At 45.0% G+C, this 21896-nt stretch overlaps 1 protein-coding gene across 2 annotated transcripts in view; it reads left to right on the top strand.

Moving 5' to 3' along the window:
• Positions 1-21896, top strand: part of LOC134343545 (tumor necrosis factor receptor superfamily member 11B-like) — a 36841-nt gene that overhangs the window by 3821 nt on the left and 11124 nt on the right. For both annotated transcript variants that reach the window (XM_063042294.1, XM_063042289.1), the window contains exon 2: positions 21264-21633. In XM_063042294.1, the coding sequence (XP_062898364.1) occupies positions 21381-21633 (253 nt within the window). In that variant the 5' untranslated portion in view covers positions 21264-21380. The remainder of the gene's footprint in view (positions 1-21263; positions 21634-21896) is intronic.

The raw sequence follows: 21896 nt of genomic DNA, 5'->3' as shown, positions 1-21896 counted from the left end.
TCAGTACGCCAGACTACAACAGCACCCCCCTTATCAGCGGGTTTAATAATAATGTTAGGATTAGTGCGGAGGGAGCGGAGAGCAGAGCGTTCCGAAGGAGTGAGGTTGGAATGGGGACAAGGTGCGGTGAAGTCGAGACGGTTGATGTCCCGTCGGCAGTTGGCAATAAAGAGATCCAGAGCAGGCAGAAGACCAGAGCGGGGTGTCCATGAAGAAGAGGAGGGATGAAGACGGGAGAAGGGGTCATCGGTGAGGGTGGAAGAGTCCTTGCCGAAGAAGTAGGCTCGGAGACGGAGACGGCGGAAGAAAAGTTCCGCATCATGGCGAACACGGAACTCGCTGAGGTGTGGGCGAAGGGGGACAAACGTGAGGCCCTTACTGAGGACAGAGCGTTCTGCCTCAGACAGTTGAAGGTCGGAGGGGATGGTAAAGAGCCGGCACGGATGAGAGCTGGGATCAGAGGGGGGAGGGGGGAGGCTGGGGGTGTCAGTGGAGGGGGGAGGGTTGGGGTGAGAGGAAGATGGAGCCTCTGAGGGCCCAGGAGCTGACGGTGGGATCTGAGGAAGACGGGGCTGCGGAGTGGTGGTGGGGGAAGGGGAGACGGGAGTCACAACAGCAGCACATAAAGACCCGGCCTGGTGTTCAAGGCTGGAGTCGCAGTTGGTGGTTGCGCGATCGCTTTGAATGTCTCCATGGTCGTTGCTGGAGTCTGGGTTTTGAATATGTCCTGAGGTGTTAGAGCCGCCGAGACCAACGGCAGGGGCCGCAACCGAAAGTTCATGCCTGCTAGCGTCGGGGCCGGCAGGCTCTGCAGTCCGTAGATGTAAGATCTTGCGATCTTTGCCTAACATGACAAAGTCAAAGAAACGGCGATTGCAGGCGTGGATCCGAGTAAAGTGTAAGTGTAAACGCGTGCGTGAGAGAGATAAATAGATAGGTCCCGATAGAGTCATAGACAGCTCTTCGAACCATTTCATGCCTACTCTCATCGACCCGCTCCTGGACCATAGTCCTGCATACCGATCCCATCCATGTACCTGTCCAAATTTCTGTTAAATGTTCAAATGCACCCTGCAGTCATCATTTCCGCTGGCAACTTCTTCCACACTTGCACCCTGAAGCATTTCACCTATCGCCTTTAACTTCTAGTTCTAGTCTAACCCAACCTCAGTGGGGAAAAAAGCCTGCTTGCATTTACCCTATCTGTACCCCTCATATTTTTGTCTATTTTTGAACTCGAGGGGGAGCAATATCCTTGCAGGTAGGTTTGCTAGCATGGTTCGTAGGGTTTAAACTAATTTGCGAGGGGGATGGGACCCAGAGCGATAGAGCAGTGAAAGAAGTGCATGGAGTAAAGCCAGATCTAACATATAGAGAGGCTTTGAGGAAAGAGTAGCAGAATAAACGGTGTAAAGACAGTAAGGTAGAAGGGCTGAAATGTGTGTACCTCAATGCAAGAAGCATCAGGAACAAAGGTGATGACCTGAGAGCTTGGATACATACATGGAATTATGATGTAGTGGCCATTACAGAGACTTGGCTGGCACCAGGGCAGGAATGGATTCTCAATATTCCTGGATTTCAGTGCTTTGAAAGGGAAAGAGAGGGCGGGAAAAGGGGAGGAGGGGTGGCATTATTGGTCAGGGATACTATTACAACTTCAGAAAGGGTGGGTAATGTAGCAGGATCCTCTTTTGAGTCAATATGGGTGGAAGTCAGGAACAGGAAGGGAGTAGTTACTCTATTGGGGGTATTCTATAGTCCCCCTGGTAGCAGCAGAGATACAGAGGAGCAGATTGGGAGGCAGATTTTGGAAAGGCGCAAAAATAACAGGGTTGTTATCATGGGTGACTTTAACTTCCATAATATTGATTGGCACCTGATTAGTTCCAAGGGTTTAGATGGGGCAGAGTTTGTTAAGTGTGTCCAGGACAGATTCCTGTCACAGTATGTGGACAGGCCGACCAGAGGGAATGCCATACTAGATCTAGTACTAGGTAATGAACCGGGTCAGGTCACAGACCTCTCAGTGGGTGAGCATCTGGGGGACAATGACCACCGCTCCCTGGCCTTTAGCATTATCATGGAAAAGGATAGAATCAGAGAGGACAGGAAAATTTTTAATTGGGGAAAAGCAAATTATGAGGCTATAAGGCTAGAACTTGCGGGTGTGAATTGGGATGATGTTTTTGCAGGGAATTGTACTATGGACATGTGGTCGATGTTTAGAGATCTCTTGCGGGATGTTAGGGATAAATTCATCCCGGTGAGGAAGATAAAGAATGGTAGGGTGAAGGAACCATGGGTGACAAGTCAGGTGGAAAATCTAGTCAGGTGGAAGAAGGCAGCATACATGAGGTTTAGGAAACAAGGATCAGATGGGTCTATTGAGGAATATAGGGAAGCAAGAAAGGAGCTTAAGAAGGGGCTGAGAAGAGCAAGAAGGGGGCATGAGAAGGCCTTGGTGAGTAAGGTAAAGGAAAACCCCAAGGCATTCTTCAATTATGTGAAGAAAAAAGGATGACAGGAGTGAAGGTTGGACCGATTAGAGATAAAGGTGGGAAGATGTGCCTGGAGGCTGAGGAAGTGAGCGAGGTCCTCAATGAATACTTCTCTTCAGTATTCACCAATGAGAGGGAACTTGATGATGGTGAGGACAATCTGAGTGAAGTTGATGTTCTGGAGCATGTTGATATTAAGGGAGAGGAGGTGTTGGAGTTGTTAAAATACATTAGGACAGATAAGTCCGCAGGGCCTGACGGAATATTCCCCAGGCTGCTCCACGAGGCGAGAGAAGAGATTGCTGAGCCTCTGGCCAGGATCTTTATGTCCTCGTTGTCCACAGGAATGGTACCGGAGGATTGGAGGGAGGCGAATGTTGTTCCCTTGTTCAAAAAAGGTAGTAGGGATAGTCTGGGAAATTATAGACCAGTAAGCCTTAACATCTGTGGTGGGAAAGCTGTTGGAAAAGATTCTTAGAGATAAGATCTATAGGCATTTAGAGAATCATGGTCTGATCAGGGACAGTCAGCGTGGCTTTGTGAAGGGCAGATCGTGTCTAACAAGCCTGATAGAGTTCTTTGAGGAGGTGACCAGGCATATAGATGAGGGTAGTGCAGTGGATGTGATCTATATGGATTTTAGTAAGGCATATGACAAGGTTCCACACGGTAGGCTTATTTAGAAAGTTAGAAGGCATGGGATCCAGGGAAGTTTGGCCAGGTGGATTCAGAATTGGCTTGCCTGCAGAAGGCAGAGGTTGGTGGTGGAGGGAGTACATTCAGATTGGAGGATTGTGACTAGTGGTGTCCCACAAGGATCTGTACTGGAACCTCTACTTCTCGTAATTTTTATTAACGACCTGGATGTGGGGGTAGAAGGGTGGGTTGGCAAGTTTGCAGACAACACAAAGGTTGGTGGGGTTGTAGATAGTGTAGAGGATTATCAAAGATTGCAGAGAGACATTGATAGGATGCAGGAGTGGGCTGAGATATGGCAGATGGAGTTCAACCCGGAGAAGTGTGAGGTGGTACACTTTGGAAGGACAAACTCCAAGGCAGAGTACAAAGTAAATAGCAGGATACTTGGTAGTGTGGAGGAGCAGAGGAATCTCGGGGTACATGTCCACAGATCCCTGAAAGTTGCCTCACAGGTGGATAGGGTAGTTAAGAAAGCTTATGGGGTGTTAGCTTTCATAGGTCGAGGTGTAGAGTTTAAGAGTCGCGATGTAATGATGCAGCTCTATAAAACTCTGGTTAGGCCACACTTGGAGTACTGTGTCCAGTTCTGGTCACCTCACTATAGGAAGGATGTGGAAGCATTGGAAAGGGTACAGAGGAGATTTACCAGGATGCTGCCTGGTTTAGAAAGTATGCATTATGATCAGAGATTAAGGGAGCTAAGGCTTTACTCTTTGGAGAGAAGGAGGATGAGAGGAGACATGATATAGGTGTACAAGATAATAAGAGGAATAGATAGAGTGGATAGCCAGCGCCTCTTCCCCAGGGCACCACTGCTCAATACAAAAGGACATGGCTTTAAGGTAAGGGGTGGGAAGTTCAAGGGGGATAGTGGAGGAAGGTTTTTTTTACTCAGAGAGTGGTTGGTGCATGGAATGCACTGCCTGAGTCAGTGGTGGAGGCAGATACACTAGTGAAGTTTAAGAGACTACTAGACAGGTATATGGAGGAATTTAAGGTGGGGGCTTATATGGGAGGCAGGGTTTGAGGGTCGGCACAACATTGTGGGCCGAAGGGCCTGTACTGTGCTGTACTATTCTATGTTCTATGTTCCATGTTCTACTCTATCAAATCTCCTCCCAATCTTCTACGTTCCAGGGAATAAGGTCCAAACCTGTTGAACCTTTCCCTATAACTCAGTCCTCAGGTTTCGGCAACATCCTGGCAAATTTTCTCTGTACCCTTTCAAACTTATTTGCATATTTCCTACAGAAAGGTGACCGGAACGACACAGAATATTCTAAATGTGGCCTCAACAGCATCTTCAACATAACGTCCCAACTCCTGTACTCAATACTTTGATTTACGAAGGCCAATGTTCCAAAAGCTTTCTTTGCGCCCTTATCTTTCCGCGCTGCCACTTATTTTGGCAAACGGGATCAATAATCGGAGAGGTGGAACAAATAGTCCCGATGAAGTGTCTCAGCCCAAAACATCGACTGTTTGTTCCATTCCATCGGTGCGGAGTGGCATGCTGAGTTCATCCAGCATTCTGCATGTGTTGTACGGGAAAGGAAAGTGACGAGGCAGGTTCTTCTGGTTTGAATTGCACATCCAGTGGTTATAGTAGAAGTGGATTCAAGCTTAGTGTATAGGTCAGAATCAGAATCAGGTTTATTACTGGCATTGTCGTGAAAATCCAATTTTTTTAATGAATAATGGCCTCATCGCAACAGTAGAGGAGGCCACCGGCTAACATGTCGGAACGGGAATGGAAAATGGGTGGCCACTTGGAGTTCCCACTTTTTCCAGCGGATGGAGGGTAGGTGCTCAGCGAAGCGGGCTCCCAATCTATGGCAGGTCTCACCGGTATACAGGAGGCCACAGCGGGAGCACCGGACGCAGTACATGACCCCAACAGACTCACAGGTGAAGTGTTGCCTCACCTGGAAGGACTGTTTAGGGCCCTGAATTGTAGTGAGGGAGAAAGTGTAGGGGCAGGTGTAGTAGTTTTAAGGATAAGTGCCAGGAGGGAGATCCGTGGGGAGAGATGAATGGACAAGGGAGTCGTGTAGGGAACAATCCCTGCAAAAATGGGGGGAAGGGAAAGATGTGTTTGGTGTTGGGATCCCTTTGGACGTGGCAGGAGTTACAGAGAATTATGTACTGGACGCGGAGGCTGGTGGGGTGGTCGGTGAGGACAAGAGGAACCCTATCCCTGGTAGGGTGGCGGAAGAACGGGCTGAAGACAGACGTGCGTGAAATGGAAGAGATGCGGTTAAGGGCAGCGTGATGGTGGAGGAAGGGAAGCCCCTTTCTTTGAAGAAGTAGGACATCCCCTTCGTTCTGGAATGAAAAGCCTCACCCTGAGAGTCCATGCGACACAGAAGGGAACAGCTTCTTCTTCAATTTCTCTTAAATGTTTCAGTTGAACCTGTTTTCACCACTTCTGCCGGAAGCTCGTTCCACACTCGCACCTGAAAAAAATCCCCCTCATTTTCCCCTTAAATGCTTAATAATGGATCACAGATTTAATGGATCAAGCTATCCCCAGCTATCACTGTGGCATGTTAGGCTATTCAGCCCATCAAGTCTTCTCCACCATTCCATTATGTCTCATTTATTATCCCTCTCAACCCGATTCAGCTGCCTTGCCCCGTATCTTTGACCTCCTGACTTTAAGAACCTATTAATCTTCAAATATACTCAATGTCTGATCTTCCATAGCCGTCTGTGGCAATGAATTCCGCAGATTCACCGCCCTCTGGCTCAAGGAATCGCTCCTCTTCTCTATACTAAAGGGAAGTCCCTCTATTCTGAGGTTGTGCCCTCTGGAGCTCGACTCGCCCACTGAAGGAAACATCCTCTCCACGTCCACTTTATTTCAGCCTTTCAATATCCGATGGATTTCAATGAGATCCTCCCTCATTCTTCTAAACTCCAGTGAGTACCGGCCCAGAGCCAACAAATGCTACTCATTTGAACTTGCTACTTGTATTTCCAGCATCTGCAGATTTCCTCATGTCATTCATTCATTCTGTGATTCCACGTTTTGACAGTATCCTGCTCTGTTTGCTTTAGTAACATACAGTGCTGTCAGTTTTTTTTTAAAGCTAAGCCCGTCAGACACTGGAAATTTGAAATAAAAGCATAGTTTGCTAGACACGCACAGGCTGTATCTAAGGGGTGGGAAACAACGAGGATAGTCCATATTATCAAATCTACTTAGTCGCATTGAGACAATCTTAATGGAATTCACGTCAAACGTCACAACAGGTCAGACATTAAGACAGTTCTAGCACTTTTGAAAAGGATTAGGGTAGATGTCGTCCCAAAGGCTGGCTGGGATATACCCCAAGAAGCTGTATCCTTCTTTTTCCGGGGTGGAAATGGCTCATACGAACTGCATACGTTTAAGATGACTGGAACAAAGTATAGGGCAATGTCGGAGGTACGATTTTCACACAGAAAGGAGGGAGTGCGTGGAATGTGTAGCAGTAAAGGCAGATACACTAGGGGCATTTAAGAAACTATTAGATAGGCACATGGATGATAGAAAAATGTGAGGGCTATGTAGGAGAGAAAAATAGCGTTGATCTTAGAGTAGGTTAGCACCACCTAGGTGTAACACCTGTGTGGTGCTTGTCTTATTTCGTGTGAGGTCGCAGCATTCTCTAAGAGAAGATCAAATTATATAGTACCTCACTAGGTGCTAGTGGACCATCAGAAGCTCGAGGAATCGGAAGGAGGAAGTGAGTAAAAACACACACTTCTAGTGTCACGCACCCCGTGATGGGTTAAAGAACCAGCTGAAATGGAAAACACCTTGGAGTCCAGTATTGCTATTAACTAATGGAATTTATTAGTAACTACGCAATACAGTAATATAAATGCAGATAAATCAAACAGATTAGCAATGAATATATATATATAAGTGTGGAAATATATGAAAACCAAGCTTCTTTAGGTCTAGAGGTGAATAGATAGTCTTACTATGATGAGTAAAGTTCAGTTCAGTTCGTGGTATTGAGTTGAGTAGTGATGGGGAGAGAGAGAGGGAGAGATTTGAGTGTTCAGGTGAGCAGACGCCGTCGATCTTCCCGGTGTCCTTCGAAATCCTTTAGAAGTAACCAGCTGTGACCAAAACAAAGGGGACCGTTCTTCTCTGCTGGAATTATCAACCAGGTGAGGATTGGACACACAAACAACTCCCCACCAGTCACTCCCTTTTCACACTGCGAGAGCCACTGATCGATCCTCCAAAATCCACTTTTTCTGTGGGCACAACAAAGCTCATTCAGTGTCCAAAACCATGTGTCTCCAGGTTTATCATCTGACCTTCTATTTATCTCCCCGTGCTGAATACCAACTGTCTCTCAAACAGCTCCTCCCTTCCCTTTTGCCAATCAACTGTCCAGCTCTTGGCTCCATTCCTCCCCCTTCTGTCTTCTCCTATCATTTTGGATCTCCCCCTCACCCTCCCACTTTCAAATCTCTTACTAGTTCTTCTTCCAGTTAGTCCTGACGAAGGGTTTCGTCCCGAAACGTCGACTGTACCGCTTCCTAGAGATGCTGCCTGGCCTGCTGCGTTCACCAGCAACTTTTATGTGTGTTGCTTGAAATTCCAGCATCTGCATATTTCCTCGTGCTTGCGGTATTAAATCCTTTATATCTTGAAACATTTCGTTCCTGCGCTGCTTCTTCCATCTTGGGTGGCTCGCCTTCTTTTTTCTTGGTCCATTGGCTGAAATAGATGATCATCCACGGAAAGTGGATTCACAATACTTACACACAAAAAAACCCTGACCAAATCCCTTGGTATGATTTAACAGAAGTATTTCCCGGTTACGGGGTTGAGATCTTGGACAAAACTCTCTGCCGACATCGACTCGCTATATAGCTGAAGTTTGTTATAGCCGTAGCTTCAATAAATCTTTTATCGATATTGTCTCTCCTTCAAGGGTTTCACTCTAAGGATTTCCAGTAAGCAGGGTAGGGATGCCACGCCTCATTCTCACATAGCACTTTTTTCATATTCTCTTTTTTTTAAAAATCGATAAACTTCGTTTTTATCCCTCCACAGGTGGAGCTTTCTAGCATTACATTTTTGGATTTAATTGACCTGGGTTACACCCCCTCCCCTTTGAATTTATGCAGGTCCCTTTGCATACGGCTACAGGTTGCACTGTAATGGGGTTCGGTGTTCAACGTATCTGAAATCTGGAAGGTACTCCACAATAGCTGAACGCAGACCTCGGAAAAGGGACTGAACTATTCTCACTAAGTTTTTTTCCAGGCTCGGGATATGTTAAGAGTCCTAGGTTTTTCTCTGTGTCTGGAAGACCTTCTGAGCTCAGGCTCGTCTTTGTGAGAATTCTCATTTGTCACATGTTTTCTAATCACTTTATCGCGTGTCTCTTTTTCTCGTTGAATCTCGGACTCATCTAGGATTGATGAAATTTCCGGACTTCTTTAGTCAGGTAGGATACACTGATTACGCATTTCCTCATTTCTTGTTTCTTCCTCTGGGTTTTCTTCAGGACTGACAGGTAAGTTACTTGCTACAGTAGATTCCGCTACATCAGAACTTTCATTTCTTTGGGATACCAGCTCTGAGTATGCAGTCGGAGTGGTTGTAAGTGGCTGATTTGGACTTGGGTTGGAGCCCACAATTCTTTGGTGTAAATGCTCACGCGTTACTTGACTCTTAGAAGCTTCATCTACAATGTCAAGTCTTGGTTTGAGGTAATAAGCCTTATTCTCTTCAGAGTCAATTGGGTTTTCTTTCTCTTCAATCGACTGTTCATTTTTCGTGCTCCTGGGAGTTCTGTACTTGCGGCAGGGACAGAAGAAAGTTGTTCAACGTCTTCAGAAGGAAGAAATCCACAAGGGAGCAATAGATCACTTTGTAATTTTCGTATAGGTCCAGACAGGTCCTCAGGACGTACCTTATCGTCAGGCTTGGCTCAACACTACATAGACTATTTCTTCCCATTTATAGGCAAGTTTGCTTTTACCTCGTAGGCGCATATTCTTTACTGACAATACACACAAAATCCTGGAGGAACTCAGCAAGCCAGGCAGCATCTATGGAAAAGAGCACGATCGACTCTGGGCCTAGATCCTCGGTCTCCTTTCAACTCTGAAGGATCTCTGTCTGTCGTGGCTGGTCTTGTTTCGGTCTGCCATTTTCCCTGTTGCTATCTTGAAGCTTTGCTCAAGATGAGATTTCAGATTTCGTACATACTGAGAGTATGATGTACCATGATTATCTTCCAATGGTAGTCCGAAAGCAAAGTCAACTAGGAGTCGGGGTTGTCGTCCGAACATCAATTCATACGGACTGAAACCAGTCATGTCATCTCTAGTAGAATTGTAATTATGGACTAGGGGTTTCTCAAATTCTCGCCAGTGAGTTTTACTTTTCGTTTCCAGAGTTCCTAACATATTTAAGAAGGTACTGTTAAACCTCTCAACTGGGTTTCCTCTGGGATCATATGGTGTAGTTCTGTCTTTTTGAATTCCAGCTATCTCACAGTTCTTTAGTCAAGCGGGATTCAAAGTCAGGCCCTCATAGTCTAGCAGTAGAAAACACGTAGGTCAGACACTGTATGCTACTATAGTAAATGAACTGCCATAAAGATAATCATGAATTTTTTCCACTGACTGCCCATTTTGGGGCTAGGTACTCTAATTTATGGGCAGAATATTATGATCCACTATGGGAGAGTCTCCTACTGGCATAAGTGATGACCCAGGTGCCCATCCTGCCCTGGGAAGACGGCGGTCCCTGAGCCCGTATGTTGGCATCTGTATGCGAGCTGAGGGTTAGCAAAGGCCAGCACTGGAGCAGATCTAAGTTCCTTTATGATAAGTCGAATGCTTTTTGACACGCGGTAATCAACTTGCCTCCAAATGGGTCTTTCGGATTATGGTACTGGCTATCATCCTTCATCTTCCAGAAATAGTAAGGGACAGAGGGTCCAGTGAGATGGAGGAACTGAGCGAAATACATGTTAGTAGGGAAGTGGTGTTAGGTAAATTGAAGGGATTGAAGGCAGATAAATCCCCAGGGCCAGATGGTCTGCATCCCAGAGTGCTTAAGGAAGTGGCCCAAGAAATAGTGGATGCATTAGTGATAATTTTTCAAAACTCGTTAGATTCTGGACTAGTTCCTGAGGATTGGAGGGTGGCTAATGTAACCCTACTTTTTAAAAAAGGAGGGAGAGAGAAACCGGGGAATTATAGGCCGGTTAGCCTAACGTCGGTGGTGGGGAAACTGCTGGAGTCAGTTATCAAGGATGTGATAACAGCACATTTGGAAAGCGGTGAAATGATCGGACAAAGTCAGCATGGATTTGTGAAAGGAAAATCATGTCTGACGAATCTCATAGAATTTTTTGAGGATGTAACTAGTAGAGTGGATAGGGGAGAACCAGTGGATGTGGTATATTTGGATTTTCAAAAGGCTTTTGACAAGGTCCCACATAGGAGATTAGTGTGCAAACTTAAAGCACACGGTATTGGGGGTAAGGTATTGGTGTGGGTGGAGAATTGGTTAGCAGACAGGAAGCAAAGAGTGGGAATAAACGGGACCTTTTCAGAATGGCAGGCGGTGACTAGTGGGGTACCGCAAGGCTCAGTGCTGGGACCCCAGTTGTTTACAATATATATTAATGACTTGGATGAGGGAATTAAATGCAGCATCTCCAAGTTTGCGGATGACACGAAGCTGGGTGGCAGTGTTAGCAGTGAGGAGGATGCTAAGAGGATGCAGGGTGACTTGGATAGGTTGGGTGAGTGGGCAAACTCATGGCAGATGCAATTTAATGTGGATAAATGTGAAGTTATCCACTTTGGTGGCAAAAATAGGAAAACAGATTATTATCTGAATGGTGGCCGATTAGGAAAAGGGGAGGTGCAACGAGACCTGGGTGTCATTATACACCAGTCATTGAAAGTGGGCATGCAGGTACAGCAGGCGGTGAAAAAGGCGAACGGTATGCTGGCATTTATAGCGAGAGGATTCGAGTACAGGAGCAGGGAGGTACTACTGCAGTTGTACAAGGCCTTGGTGAGACCACACCTGGAGTATTGTGTGCAGTTTTGGTCCCCTAATCTGAGGAAAGACATCTTTGCCATAGAGGGAGTACAAAGAAGGTTCACCAGATTGATTCCTGGGATGGCAGGTCTTTCATATGAAGAAAGACTGGATGAACTGGGCTTGTACTCGTTGGAATTTAGAAGATTGAGGGGGGATCTGATTGAAACGTATAAGATCCTAAAGGGATTGGACAGGCTAGATGCAGGAAGATTGTTCCCGATGTTGGGGAGGTCTAGAACGAGGGGTCACAGTTTGAGGATAGAGGGGAAGCCTTTTAGGACCGAGGTTAGGAAAAACTTCTTCACACAGAGAGTGGTGAATCTGTGGAATTCTCTGCCACAGCAAACTGTTGAGGCCAGTTCATTAGCTATGTTTAAAAGGAAGTTAGATATGGCCCTTGTGGCTACAGGGGTCAGGGGGTATGGAGGGAAGGCTGGGTTCTGAGTTGGATGATCAGCCATGATCATAATAAATGGTGGTGCAGGCTCGAAGGGCCGAATGGCCTACTCCTGCACCTATTTTCTATGTTTCTATGTTTCTATCTTGGAGTTCTTTCTGGTAAATGGGTACACCCCGATGTCAAATCATTGAGCGGCTTAACTTTTCGAGAAAAATCCTTGATAAATCGGCGGTAATAACAGATAAATCCAAGGAAAGACTTCACTTCCTTCAGATTTTTCTGGGAATTGACCAGGTTTTGACCGTGCCTATCTTGTCAGAGTCAGTTTGAACTCCTTGATGGGACACTTATATGCCCGAGGTATTTGACTGAGATTTATGCAAAAGCACAGTTTTCTGAAGCTAGCATAAGACGATACTCTCTGAGTCCATTCAGGACTCTCCTGAGTCTTTCCTGATGCTCATCCAAGTCTTCAGAGAACACAGTAATGCCGTCGATGAAAACAAGGACTTCCCTCAAGTTCATATCAGCCAGGCATTTCTTCACGAGTCGCTGAATATACTTGGCACGTATGTTATTCCCTGTGGCACCCCATTGAACTCATAGAATTCAAGAGGACACACAAAGCTGTTTTAGGCTTGCTGGTTTCTTTAACTTCTGTCTACTAATAACCAGGATTTAGGTCCAGGACTGAAAACCATTTGGAACCGGTCAATGCCTTAAAAGTGTCTTCGAGCTTCGGGATTGCGTGGGCATCTTGAATTACCTGTTGGTTTAATTTCCGATAATCGATACACAAATGGACATCCTCATTTTTTTTTTCCTCACCACAACAACTGGAGAAGAAAAATGAGGTTCAAACTTTCTGACCGCTCCTGCGTTTAGCAGTTCTCGGAGATGCTTTCGAACGGCTTTTCTGTCTTCCGGACGTATAGGTCGAGGTCGATGTTTGAACGGTGTTTCACGAATAAAGTTGATTCCATGTTTCACTTGGTCGGTACATCCAAAATCTAAGCGATGATGGGAGGCAACATCAGAGGACGCTTCTAATTTTTGGGTAAGTCTTCTCTTCCACTCAGTGGGGATAAGACAATCACCAAGTTAAATTCCGGGCCTGACGCTTGAGTGGATTCAGACTCACTGGAAGTTTTAATTTTGGAAGTATAGCTTGTACTGAATTTAGTTCAGCTGCAACAGACCTGGGAGGAATTGTGACATCATGTGCTGTTATATTGGAGATCACTACAGGTAAGTGACAGGTTACACACATCAAAGTTGCTGGTGAACGCAGCAGGCCAGGCAGCATCTCTAGGAAGGGTCTCGGCCCGAAACGTCGACTGCACCTCTTCCTAGAGGTGCTGCCTGGCCTGCTGTGTTCACCAGCAACTTTGATGTGTGTTGCTTGAATTTCCAGCATCTGCAGATTTCCTTGTGTTTAAGTGACAGGTTGCTTGTTTTCCAAAGTAACCAGGCAAGTCTTTACTACAAGTCCTCCAGGCAGGGGAGACGAATCTGGACGCGCCATGATAGCCAATCTGTCAGGTTGCAGCGTTTTGACTGTGACTGATCCACACAAGATACAGACTGTCCCGCTGGGATTTTTCTAAGGTCCTGGCCAGGTACTCTCACCAGCCCAACATTTCCCTCTGTAGACTCTTTATCGCATTTGTAAAACTTCCAGGACGTGCTTGTAGCCAAACTTCGGAGAGAATTTCTGGCTACTTTGCAGTTTGGATTAGTCTTTCTGCAACTTCTCAAGGGTGTTCCCCGATCTTAGCGCTGCAGCTGGAACAGGACATGGAAATCCCGCCTTCATTTACCGAGCTATTTCTACGCACCGAGGAAGGCAAGCACCGCGTGCATGTGGGAACAGTCAAACAACATGCTGTTATGCAGTTCCAGACTGCAGGTGCCTGTAAAGAAGACATAGAAACATAGAAACATAGAAAATAGGTGCAGGAGTAGGCCATTCGGCCCTTCGAGCCTGCACCGCCATTTATTATGATCATGGCTGATCATCCAACTCAGAACCCCGCCCCAGCCTTCCCTCCATACCCCCTGACCCCCGTAGCCACAAGGGCCATATCTAACTCCCTCTTAAATATAGCCAATGAACTGGCCTCAACTGTTTCCTGTGGCAGAGAATTCCACAGATTCACCACTCTCTGTGTGAAGAGGTTTTTCCTAATCTCGGTCCTAAAAGGCTTCCCCTCTATCCTCAAACTGTGGCCCCTCGTTCTGGACTTCCCCAACATCGGGAACAATCTTCCTGCATCTAGCCTGTCCAATCCCTTTAGGATCTTATACGTTTCAATCAGATCCCCCCACAATCTTCTAAATTCCAACGAGTACAAGCCCAGTTCATCCAGTCTTTCTTCATATGAAAGTCCTGCCATCCCAGGAATCAATCTGGTGAACCTTCTTTGTACTCCCTCTAAGGCAAGGATGTCTTTCCTCAGATTAGGGGACCAAAACTGCACACAATACTCCAGGTGTGGTCTCACCAAGGCCTTGTACAACTGCAGTAGTACCTCCCTGCTCCTGTACTCGAATCCTATCGCTATAAATGCCAGCATACCATTTGCCTTTTTAACCGCCTGCTGTACCTGCATGCCCACTTTCAATGACTGGTGTATAATGACACCCAGGTCTCGTTGCACCTCCCCTTTTCCTAATTGGCCACCATTCAGATAATAATCTGTTTTCCTATTTTTGCCACCAAAGTGGATAACCTCACATTTATCCACATTAAATTGCATCTGCCATGAATTTGCCCACTCACCCAACCTATCCAAGTCACCCTGCATCCTCTTAGCATCCTCCTCACAGCTAACACTGCCACCCAGCTTCGTGTCATCCGCAAGCTTGGAGATGCTGCATTTAATTCCCTCATCCAAGTCATTAATACATATTGTAAACAACTGGGGTCCCAGCACTGAGCCTTGCGGTACCCCACTAGTCACCGCCTGCCATTCTGAAAAGGTCCCGTTTATTCCCACTCTTTGCTTCCTGTCTGCCAACCAATTCTCCACCCTCACCAATACCTTACCCCAAATACCGTGTGCTTTAATTTTGCACACTAATCTCCTGTGTGCACTCTAGGATGCAGACCATCTGGCCCTGGGGATTTATCTGCCTTCAATCCCTTCAATTTACCTAACACCACTTCCCTACTAACATGTATTTCGCTCAGTTCCTCCATCTCACTGGACCCTCTGTCCCCTACTATTTCTGGAAGATTATTTATGTCCTCCTTAGTGAAGACAGAACCAAAGTAATTATTCAATTGGTCTGCCATGTCCTTGCTCCCCATAATCAATTCACCTGTTTCTGTCTGCAGGGGACCTACATTTGTCTTTACCAGTCTTTTCCTTTTTACATATCTATAAAAGCTTTTACAGTCCGTTTTTATGTTCCCTGCCAGTTTTCTCTCATAATCTTTTTTCCCCTTCCTAATTAAGCCCTTTGTCCTCCTCTGCTGAACACTGAATTTCTCCCAGTCCTCAGGTGAGCCACTTTCTCTGGCTAATTTGTATGCTTCTTCTTTGGAATTGATACTATCCCTAATTTCTCTTGTCAGCCACGGGTGCACTATCTTCCTTGATTTATTCTTTTGCCAAACTGGGATGAACAATTGTTGTAGTTCATCCATGCAACCTTTAAATGCTTGCCATTGCATATCCACCGTCAATCCTTTAAGTGTCATTTGCCAGTCTATCTTAGCTAATTCACGTCTCATACCTTCAAAGTTACCCCTCTTTAAGTTCAGAACCTTTGTTTCTGAATTAACTATGTCACTCTCCATCTTAATGAAGAATTCCACCATATTATGGTCACTCTTTCCCAAGGGGCCTCTCACGACAAGATTGCTAATTAACCCTTCCTCATTGCTCAAAACCCAGTCCAGAATAGCCTGCTCTCTAGTTGGTTCCTCGACATGTTGGTTCAAAAAACCATCCCGCATACATTCCAAGAAATCCTCTTCCTCAGCACCTTTACCAATTTAGTTCACCCAATCTACATGTAGAATGAAGTCACCCATTATAACTGCTGTTCCTTTATTGCACACATTTCTAATTTCCTGTTTAATACCATCTCCGACCTCACTACTACTGTTAGGTGGCCTGTACACAACTCCCACCAGCGTCTTCTGCCCCCTAGTGTTACGCAGCTCTACCCATATCGATTCCACATCTTCGCGGCTTATGTCCTTCCTTTCTATTGCGTTAATCTCTTCTTTAACCAGCAACGCCACCCCACCTCCCCTTCCTTCATGTCTATCCCTCCTGAATATTGAATATCCCTGGTCACCCTGGAGCCATGTCTCTGTGATCCCAACTATATCATAATCATTAATAACAATCTGCACTTTCAATTCATCCACCTTATTACGAATGCTCCTTGCATTGACACACAAAGCCTTCAGGCGCTCTTTTACAACTCTCTTAGCCCTCATACAATTATGTTGAAAAGTGGCCCTTTTTAATGCTTGCCCTGGATTTGTCGGCCTGCCACTTTTACTTTTCTCCTTAGTACTTTTTGCTTCTACCCTCACTTTACACCCCTCTGTCTCTCTGCACTGGTTCCCATCCCCCTGTTGTGAACTAACCTCCTCACGCCTAGCCTCTTTAATTTGATGCCCACCCCCCAACCATTCTAGTTTAAAGTCACCTCAGTAGCCCCCGCTAATCTCCCTGCCAGGATATTGGTCCCCCTAGGATTCAAGTGTAACCCGTCCTTTTTGTACAGGTCACACCTGCGCCAAAAGAGGTCCCAATGATCCAAAAACTTGAATCCCTGCCCGCTGCTCCAATCCCTCAGCCACGCATTTATCCTCCACCTCATCGCATTCCTACTCTCACTGTCGCATGGCACAGGCAGTAATCCTGAGATTATTACCTTTGCGGTCCTTTTTCTCAGCTCCCTTCCTAGCTCCCTATATTCTCCTTTCAGGACCTCAGACGATAAAGCACAGATAACTTCAGTTACTTCTCAACTGACTGAACAAATCGCTGAGCCTCAAAGTCAACTAGCTACTCTACAAGCTACAAAACAATAGATAGTAAAAGTCAGCAAGTGAGAAGCCACTAAAAGGAAAGACTGACACAAAAGATAAACAAGAGTCCACAACCACTGACAAACAGCTATGTCTCAAACCAAAACACTGGTACTGTTTTAAATGTGGCGAAGGTGAGCACACAGCCAGCTCATGCTGCTATGAACGCAAGACTCCATTAGTAACAGAAAAGAGAAGACAGCTCGAAAAGAGACGGAGTGAGTGGGACTCACGTAATGGTACGCCTAAGCCTCATTTTAAACTAGAAACGGCTCCGGTGGTGGGACAAAAAGGGTCGGATGTTGGCAAAGCATGTCCCCGAAGCTCCAAGATCTTGTTTGGTGAAACTACGTCCGGAAGAGAGACTGTTAACCTACCTACGGGATTAGTTGGCACAAGTCGCACTGCTCAAATAAGCCTAGCCCGTAGAAAATGTAATTGTTTATAGAGATAGGATTGCAGGTCACGATCATCTCTAAATTCCACTATGACTACAACTTGTCAGACCTATCAGCTCATTCTCTCACCAACTTGTTGGAAGTTAAGGGTGCCAACAGACAAGCTGTCCCATACCTGGGATATGTATAAGTCAATGTTATATTCTGGAAAGACTTTGTAGAAGTGGGTGTGGAAGTGCCCGCCCCGGTATTGATTGTTCCAGCTATCTCTTCATGTTCACTGCCTGTGGTGTTAGTTGGCATGAATTCTCTTGATGAGTTGTACAAAGAAAGCTTCAAACGATTATACTTAAAAATAGGAATTCAATAAGTTGCCTAACTAACTAGGGATAATTATAAAGGCAAATATTGTCTGTAAACATTTAAAAAGGGAATAATACTAGATCTAATTAGTTAGAGAAACTGGAGTAACTCTAGAAGTGTGTGTTTTCTATTCACCGTCTCCTTCAGACAGCTAGAGCTTCTGAAGGCCCACTAGCACCTAGTTGCAGAGTTATTCCTCCAACTAACCACTGTGCAGGATCTCCTAAGTCCCTCATAGTACAGTGCAATTTTGGCTCTGCAGAACAAGACCTCCAGACCTTGCTACCTACCGTACATTCAACAGGCAAGCGGTGACTAAAACGTTTCCTACCATGTAGTTACTTTAGCTAGTGTTAACCCTCAGAAAGTTAGAAGATGCACTATTCAAGCTTATCTTGGTGAGTTGAAAACCTTAGCGAAGAGTAGTGGGAGAGATTATAATGAAATCAGAGAGATGTTAACACAGATCAGTGAAACCCTTACTATCAAGAGTAGGGAAACAGTCACTGTTGAAACTGCTGATGTATGTAACAAGACAACAACACCTCATTTCAGAGCTGACACCTCTGATACAAACCAGTCAGAAACAGCTCTAGCTGCCATGCAGAATAACTCAGATCCTATAATACAAATTAACAGAATTGCAGTGAAGCCATCCCTCCTTGGTAAGTTGCTGGAGTAGATCCTGAGAGACAGGATTTATGAACATTTGGAGAGGCATAGCTTTAGAAATAGTCAGCATGGCTTTGTCAAAGGCAGGTCATGCCTTACAAGCCTGATTGAAATTTTTGAGGATGTAACTAAACACATTGATGAAGGTAGAGCAGTAGATGGATTTCAGCAAGGCATTTGACAAGGTACCGCATGCAAGGCTTATTGAGAAAGTAAGGAGGCATGGGATCCAAGGGGAAATTACTTTATGGATCCAGAACTGGCTTTCCCACAGAAGGCAAAGAGTGGTTGTAGACGGGTCATATTCTGCATGGAGGTCAATCACCAGGGATGTGCCTCAGGGATTGGTTCTGGGACCCTTACTCTTCATGATTTTTATAGATGACCTAGATGAAGAAGTGGAGGGATGTGTTAGTAAATTTGCAGATGACACAAAGATTGGGGGTGCTGTGGATAGTGTGGAGGGCTGTCAGGGTTTACAGTGGGACATTGATAGGATGCAAAAATGGGCTGAGAAGTGGCAGATGGAGTTCAACCCAGATAAGTGTGAGGTGGTTCATTTTGGTAGGTCAAATATGATGGCAGAATATAGTATTTTTGGCAGTATGGGGGATCAGAGGGATCTTGGGGTCCGAGTCCATAGGACACTCAAGGCTGCTGGGCAGGTTGACTCTGTGGTTAAGAAAGCATACGGTGCATTGGCCTTCATCAATCGTGGAATTGAGTTTAGGAGCTGAGAGGTAATGTTGTAGCTATATAGGACCCTGGTCAGACCCCACTTGGAGTACTGTGCTCAGTTCTGGTCACCTCACTATAGGAAGGAGTGGAAATCATATAAAGAGTGCAGAGGAGATTTACAAAGATGTTACCTGGATTGGGGAGTGTGCCTTATGAGAATAGGTTGAGTGAACTTGGCCTTTTTCCCTTGGAGCATCGGAGGATGAGAGGTGACCTGATAGAGGTGTATAAGATGATGAGATGCATTGATCGTGTGGATAGTCAGAGGCTTTTTCCAAGGGCTGAAATGGCTAGCATGAGAGGGCACAGTTTTAAGGTGCTTGGAAGTAGGTACAGAGGAGATATCAGGGGTAAGTTTTTTTCTACCTAGAGAACCAAGTGTGTCTGATCTGCACTGAACGCAGAAAATATGTGCAAGTATTCTTCCACCAGCTTCTGACATCATCAGGTCAATATACCCTGGAGCTACACCTGCTACTTGCATACAAACTCATAGATTTAGCTTTTGCCACCATAGAGGCAGTGATGAATTATTCACCAAATTCAGGAACATGGTACAGAACATGGGTGAAAACCCATCTGCCTACCTACCACTGTTAGAGGCAGCGTTGACACTGACTGTAAAGCGAGGCAGAGTTGCCGAAACTGGGACTAACAAGCATCTCATAGAGGAATAACTCTGCAACTAGCTGCTAGGGCCTTCAGAAGCTCTAGGTATCGGAAAGAGGCAGTGAATAGAAAATGCACACTTTTAGAGTTATTCCAGTTTCTCTATCTAATTAGTAGTATTATGCCCTATTTAAAGGTTTACAAACTGACATTTGTCTTTATATTTATCCCTAGTTAGTTAGGCAACTTATTGAATTCCTATTTTTAAGTATAATAGTTAACTTCAGTTTTAGTTTCAGGTCAGTTTGTCCTCAAATTCAAACTAAATCCCTCCCCCCCCCATAAATATATAACAACTCCTTTCACGACATATCTCCAACATCATAACTTTTAAACAAAATAAATGTTTAAACAAGAGGACATGAGTTGAGAGTTAAAGGGCAAAAGTTTAGGGGTAACATGAGGGGGAACTTCTTTACTCAGAGAGTGGTAGCTGTGTGGCGCGAGCTTCCAGCAGAAATGGTTGAGGCAGGTTCGATGTTGTCGTTTAAAGTTAAATTGGACAGCTATATGGACAAGAAAGGAATGGAGGGTTATGGGCTGAGTGCAGGTCGGTGGGACTAGGTGAGAGTAAGAGTTCGGCATGGACTAGAAGGGCCGAGATGGCCTGTTTCCGTGCTGTAATTGTTATATGGTTATATGGTTATAAATGTCATTCAGTAACTTATCAAAGTCTTTGCAAAAATACTCAGTTCTTCCACAAAAACAAATTCATATCTTTTGAATGAAAAATAAACTTTCACATCCAACCGTATTAAATCCTCTACGTCTTGAAACATTCTGTTCCCACACTGGTTTGTCGATCTTGGGTGGCTCGCCTTATTGCTTCTTGGTTCTTTGGATGAAATAGTGGGTCATCCACAGAAAATCGACACACAATACTTACACAAAAGAAACCTGACCAGATCGCTTGGTGTGATTTAACAGAACTAATTTCCAGTTACACGGTAGAGATCTTGGTCGCTACTGTCCGCCGATATCGTCTCGTTATTGCTGATGCTCGTTATAGTCGTAGCTTCGATAAATCTTTTATCAATATTGTCTCTCCTTCAGGGGTTTCACCCTGAGGATTTCCAGTAAGTAGGGTAGAGATACTAACAACTAGTTCCACTTTTAACAGTTTTTATCTTTAGTTAGTTTCTGTAGTTGCTGCGTTTCTATCGCTTGTCCACACCTCGTTCTCACACAGCATTTTTTTCAAGTTCTCATTTTTTTTTAATTTGTTAAGCCTCGTTTTCACCCCTCTACAGCTGGACCATTCTACCATTGCATCTTTGGGTTTAATTAGCCTGGGTTCCATAGGTCTCATCATATATGAAGCGCCAGTCGAGTTATACTGTTAATTTTTTAACTTGTGTCTGAAAACACCTTATTACTTGCTAATTTATTTGTGATAGTATTACTTTATGTGTTGTGTGTGAGTTATATGTACTGTGTTGTGCAGAGGAACTTTGTTTTGTTTGGCAATATACATGTATCTGGCTAAATGGCAACAAACTTGAACTTTAACTTGAATAACTCTAGAGAAGGTATGCATACACATGGACAACGTATGGATGTTCATATAGACATCATGAAAAGCTGGATCAGAGCCTTGGTGAGCTAGGTAATAGCTGTATGTATTGGGCTCCATTGACAGTGCACACTGACGCTATAATTGAAATTATTCTTTCTTTCTCCTCAGTGGTTCTTCAGCTTGGTTTTTGCCCCTCTTATTTATGCAAGTGCAAAGGCCAGTGTGGCAGAACAAACCTATCAACATCAAGGCCGAACCTGCTCTCGTTGCCCTCCAGGCTCCTATATGAAGACACCTTGCACCAAAACCCAAGACACAGTTTGCGCCCCTTGCTCTGAAAAACATTACACGCAGTTCTGGAATTACTTACAGAAGTGTCAGTACTGCAATAATTTCTGCCAAGAAAACCAATATGTTAAGCAGGACTGCAATCAGTACCACAACAGGGTGTGCGAATGCAAGGACGGGTACTTCTTGGAGCACGAGTTCTGTATGAAGCAGAAAGAATGTCCTCCTGGATTTGAAGTTCACACTCCAGGTATAATAGATTCAAAACTTATAAATACTCTACAATGAGTGTACAACTTTGAATGCATTTACAAATTGCTATCCACACAGCAGCAACTCAGCAGGTCAGGCAGCGTCTATGGAAAGGAATAAAAAGTCGACGTTTTGGGCTGAGTCCTAATGAAGGGTCTCATCCCGAAGCATCAAGTCCTTATTCCTTTCCATTAATACTCTCTGCCCTGCTGAGGTCCTCCAGCATTTTGGTGGATTATGCAGCATTTTCAGCATCTGCAG

The sequence above is a fragment of the Mobula hypostoma genome, chromosome 1, assembly GCF_963921235.1.
Source record: "Mobula hypostoma chromosome 1, sMobHyp1.1, whole genome shotgun sequence".
Taxonomy (NCBI): Eukaryota; Metazoa; Chordata; class Chondrichthyes; order Myliobatiformes; family Myliobatidae; genus Mobula; species Mobula hypostoma.
The sequence above is the reverse complement of the archived record's forward strand: the minus strand, read 5'-3'. Positions and strand labels throughout refer to the sequence as shown.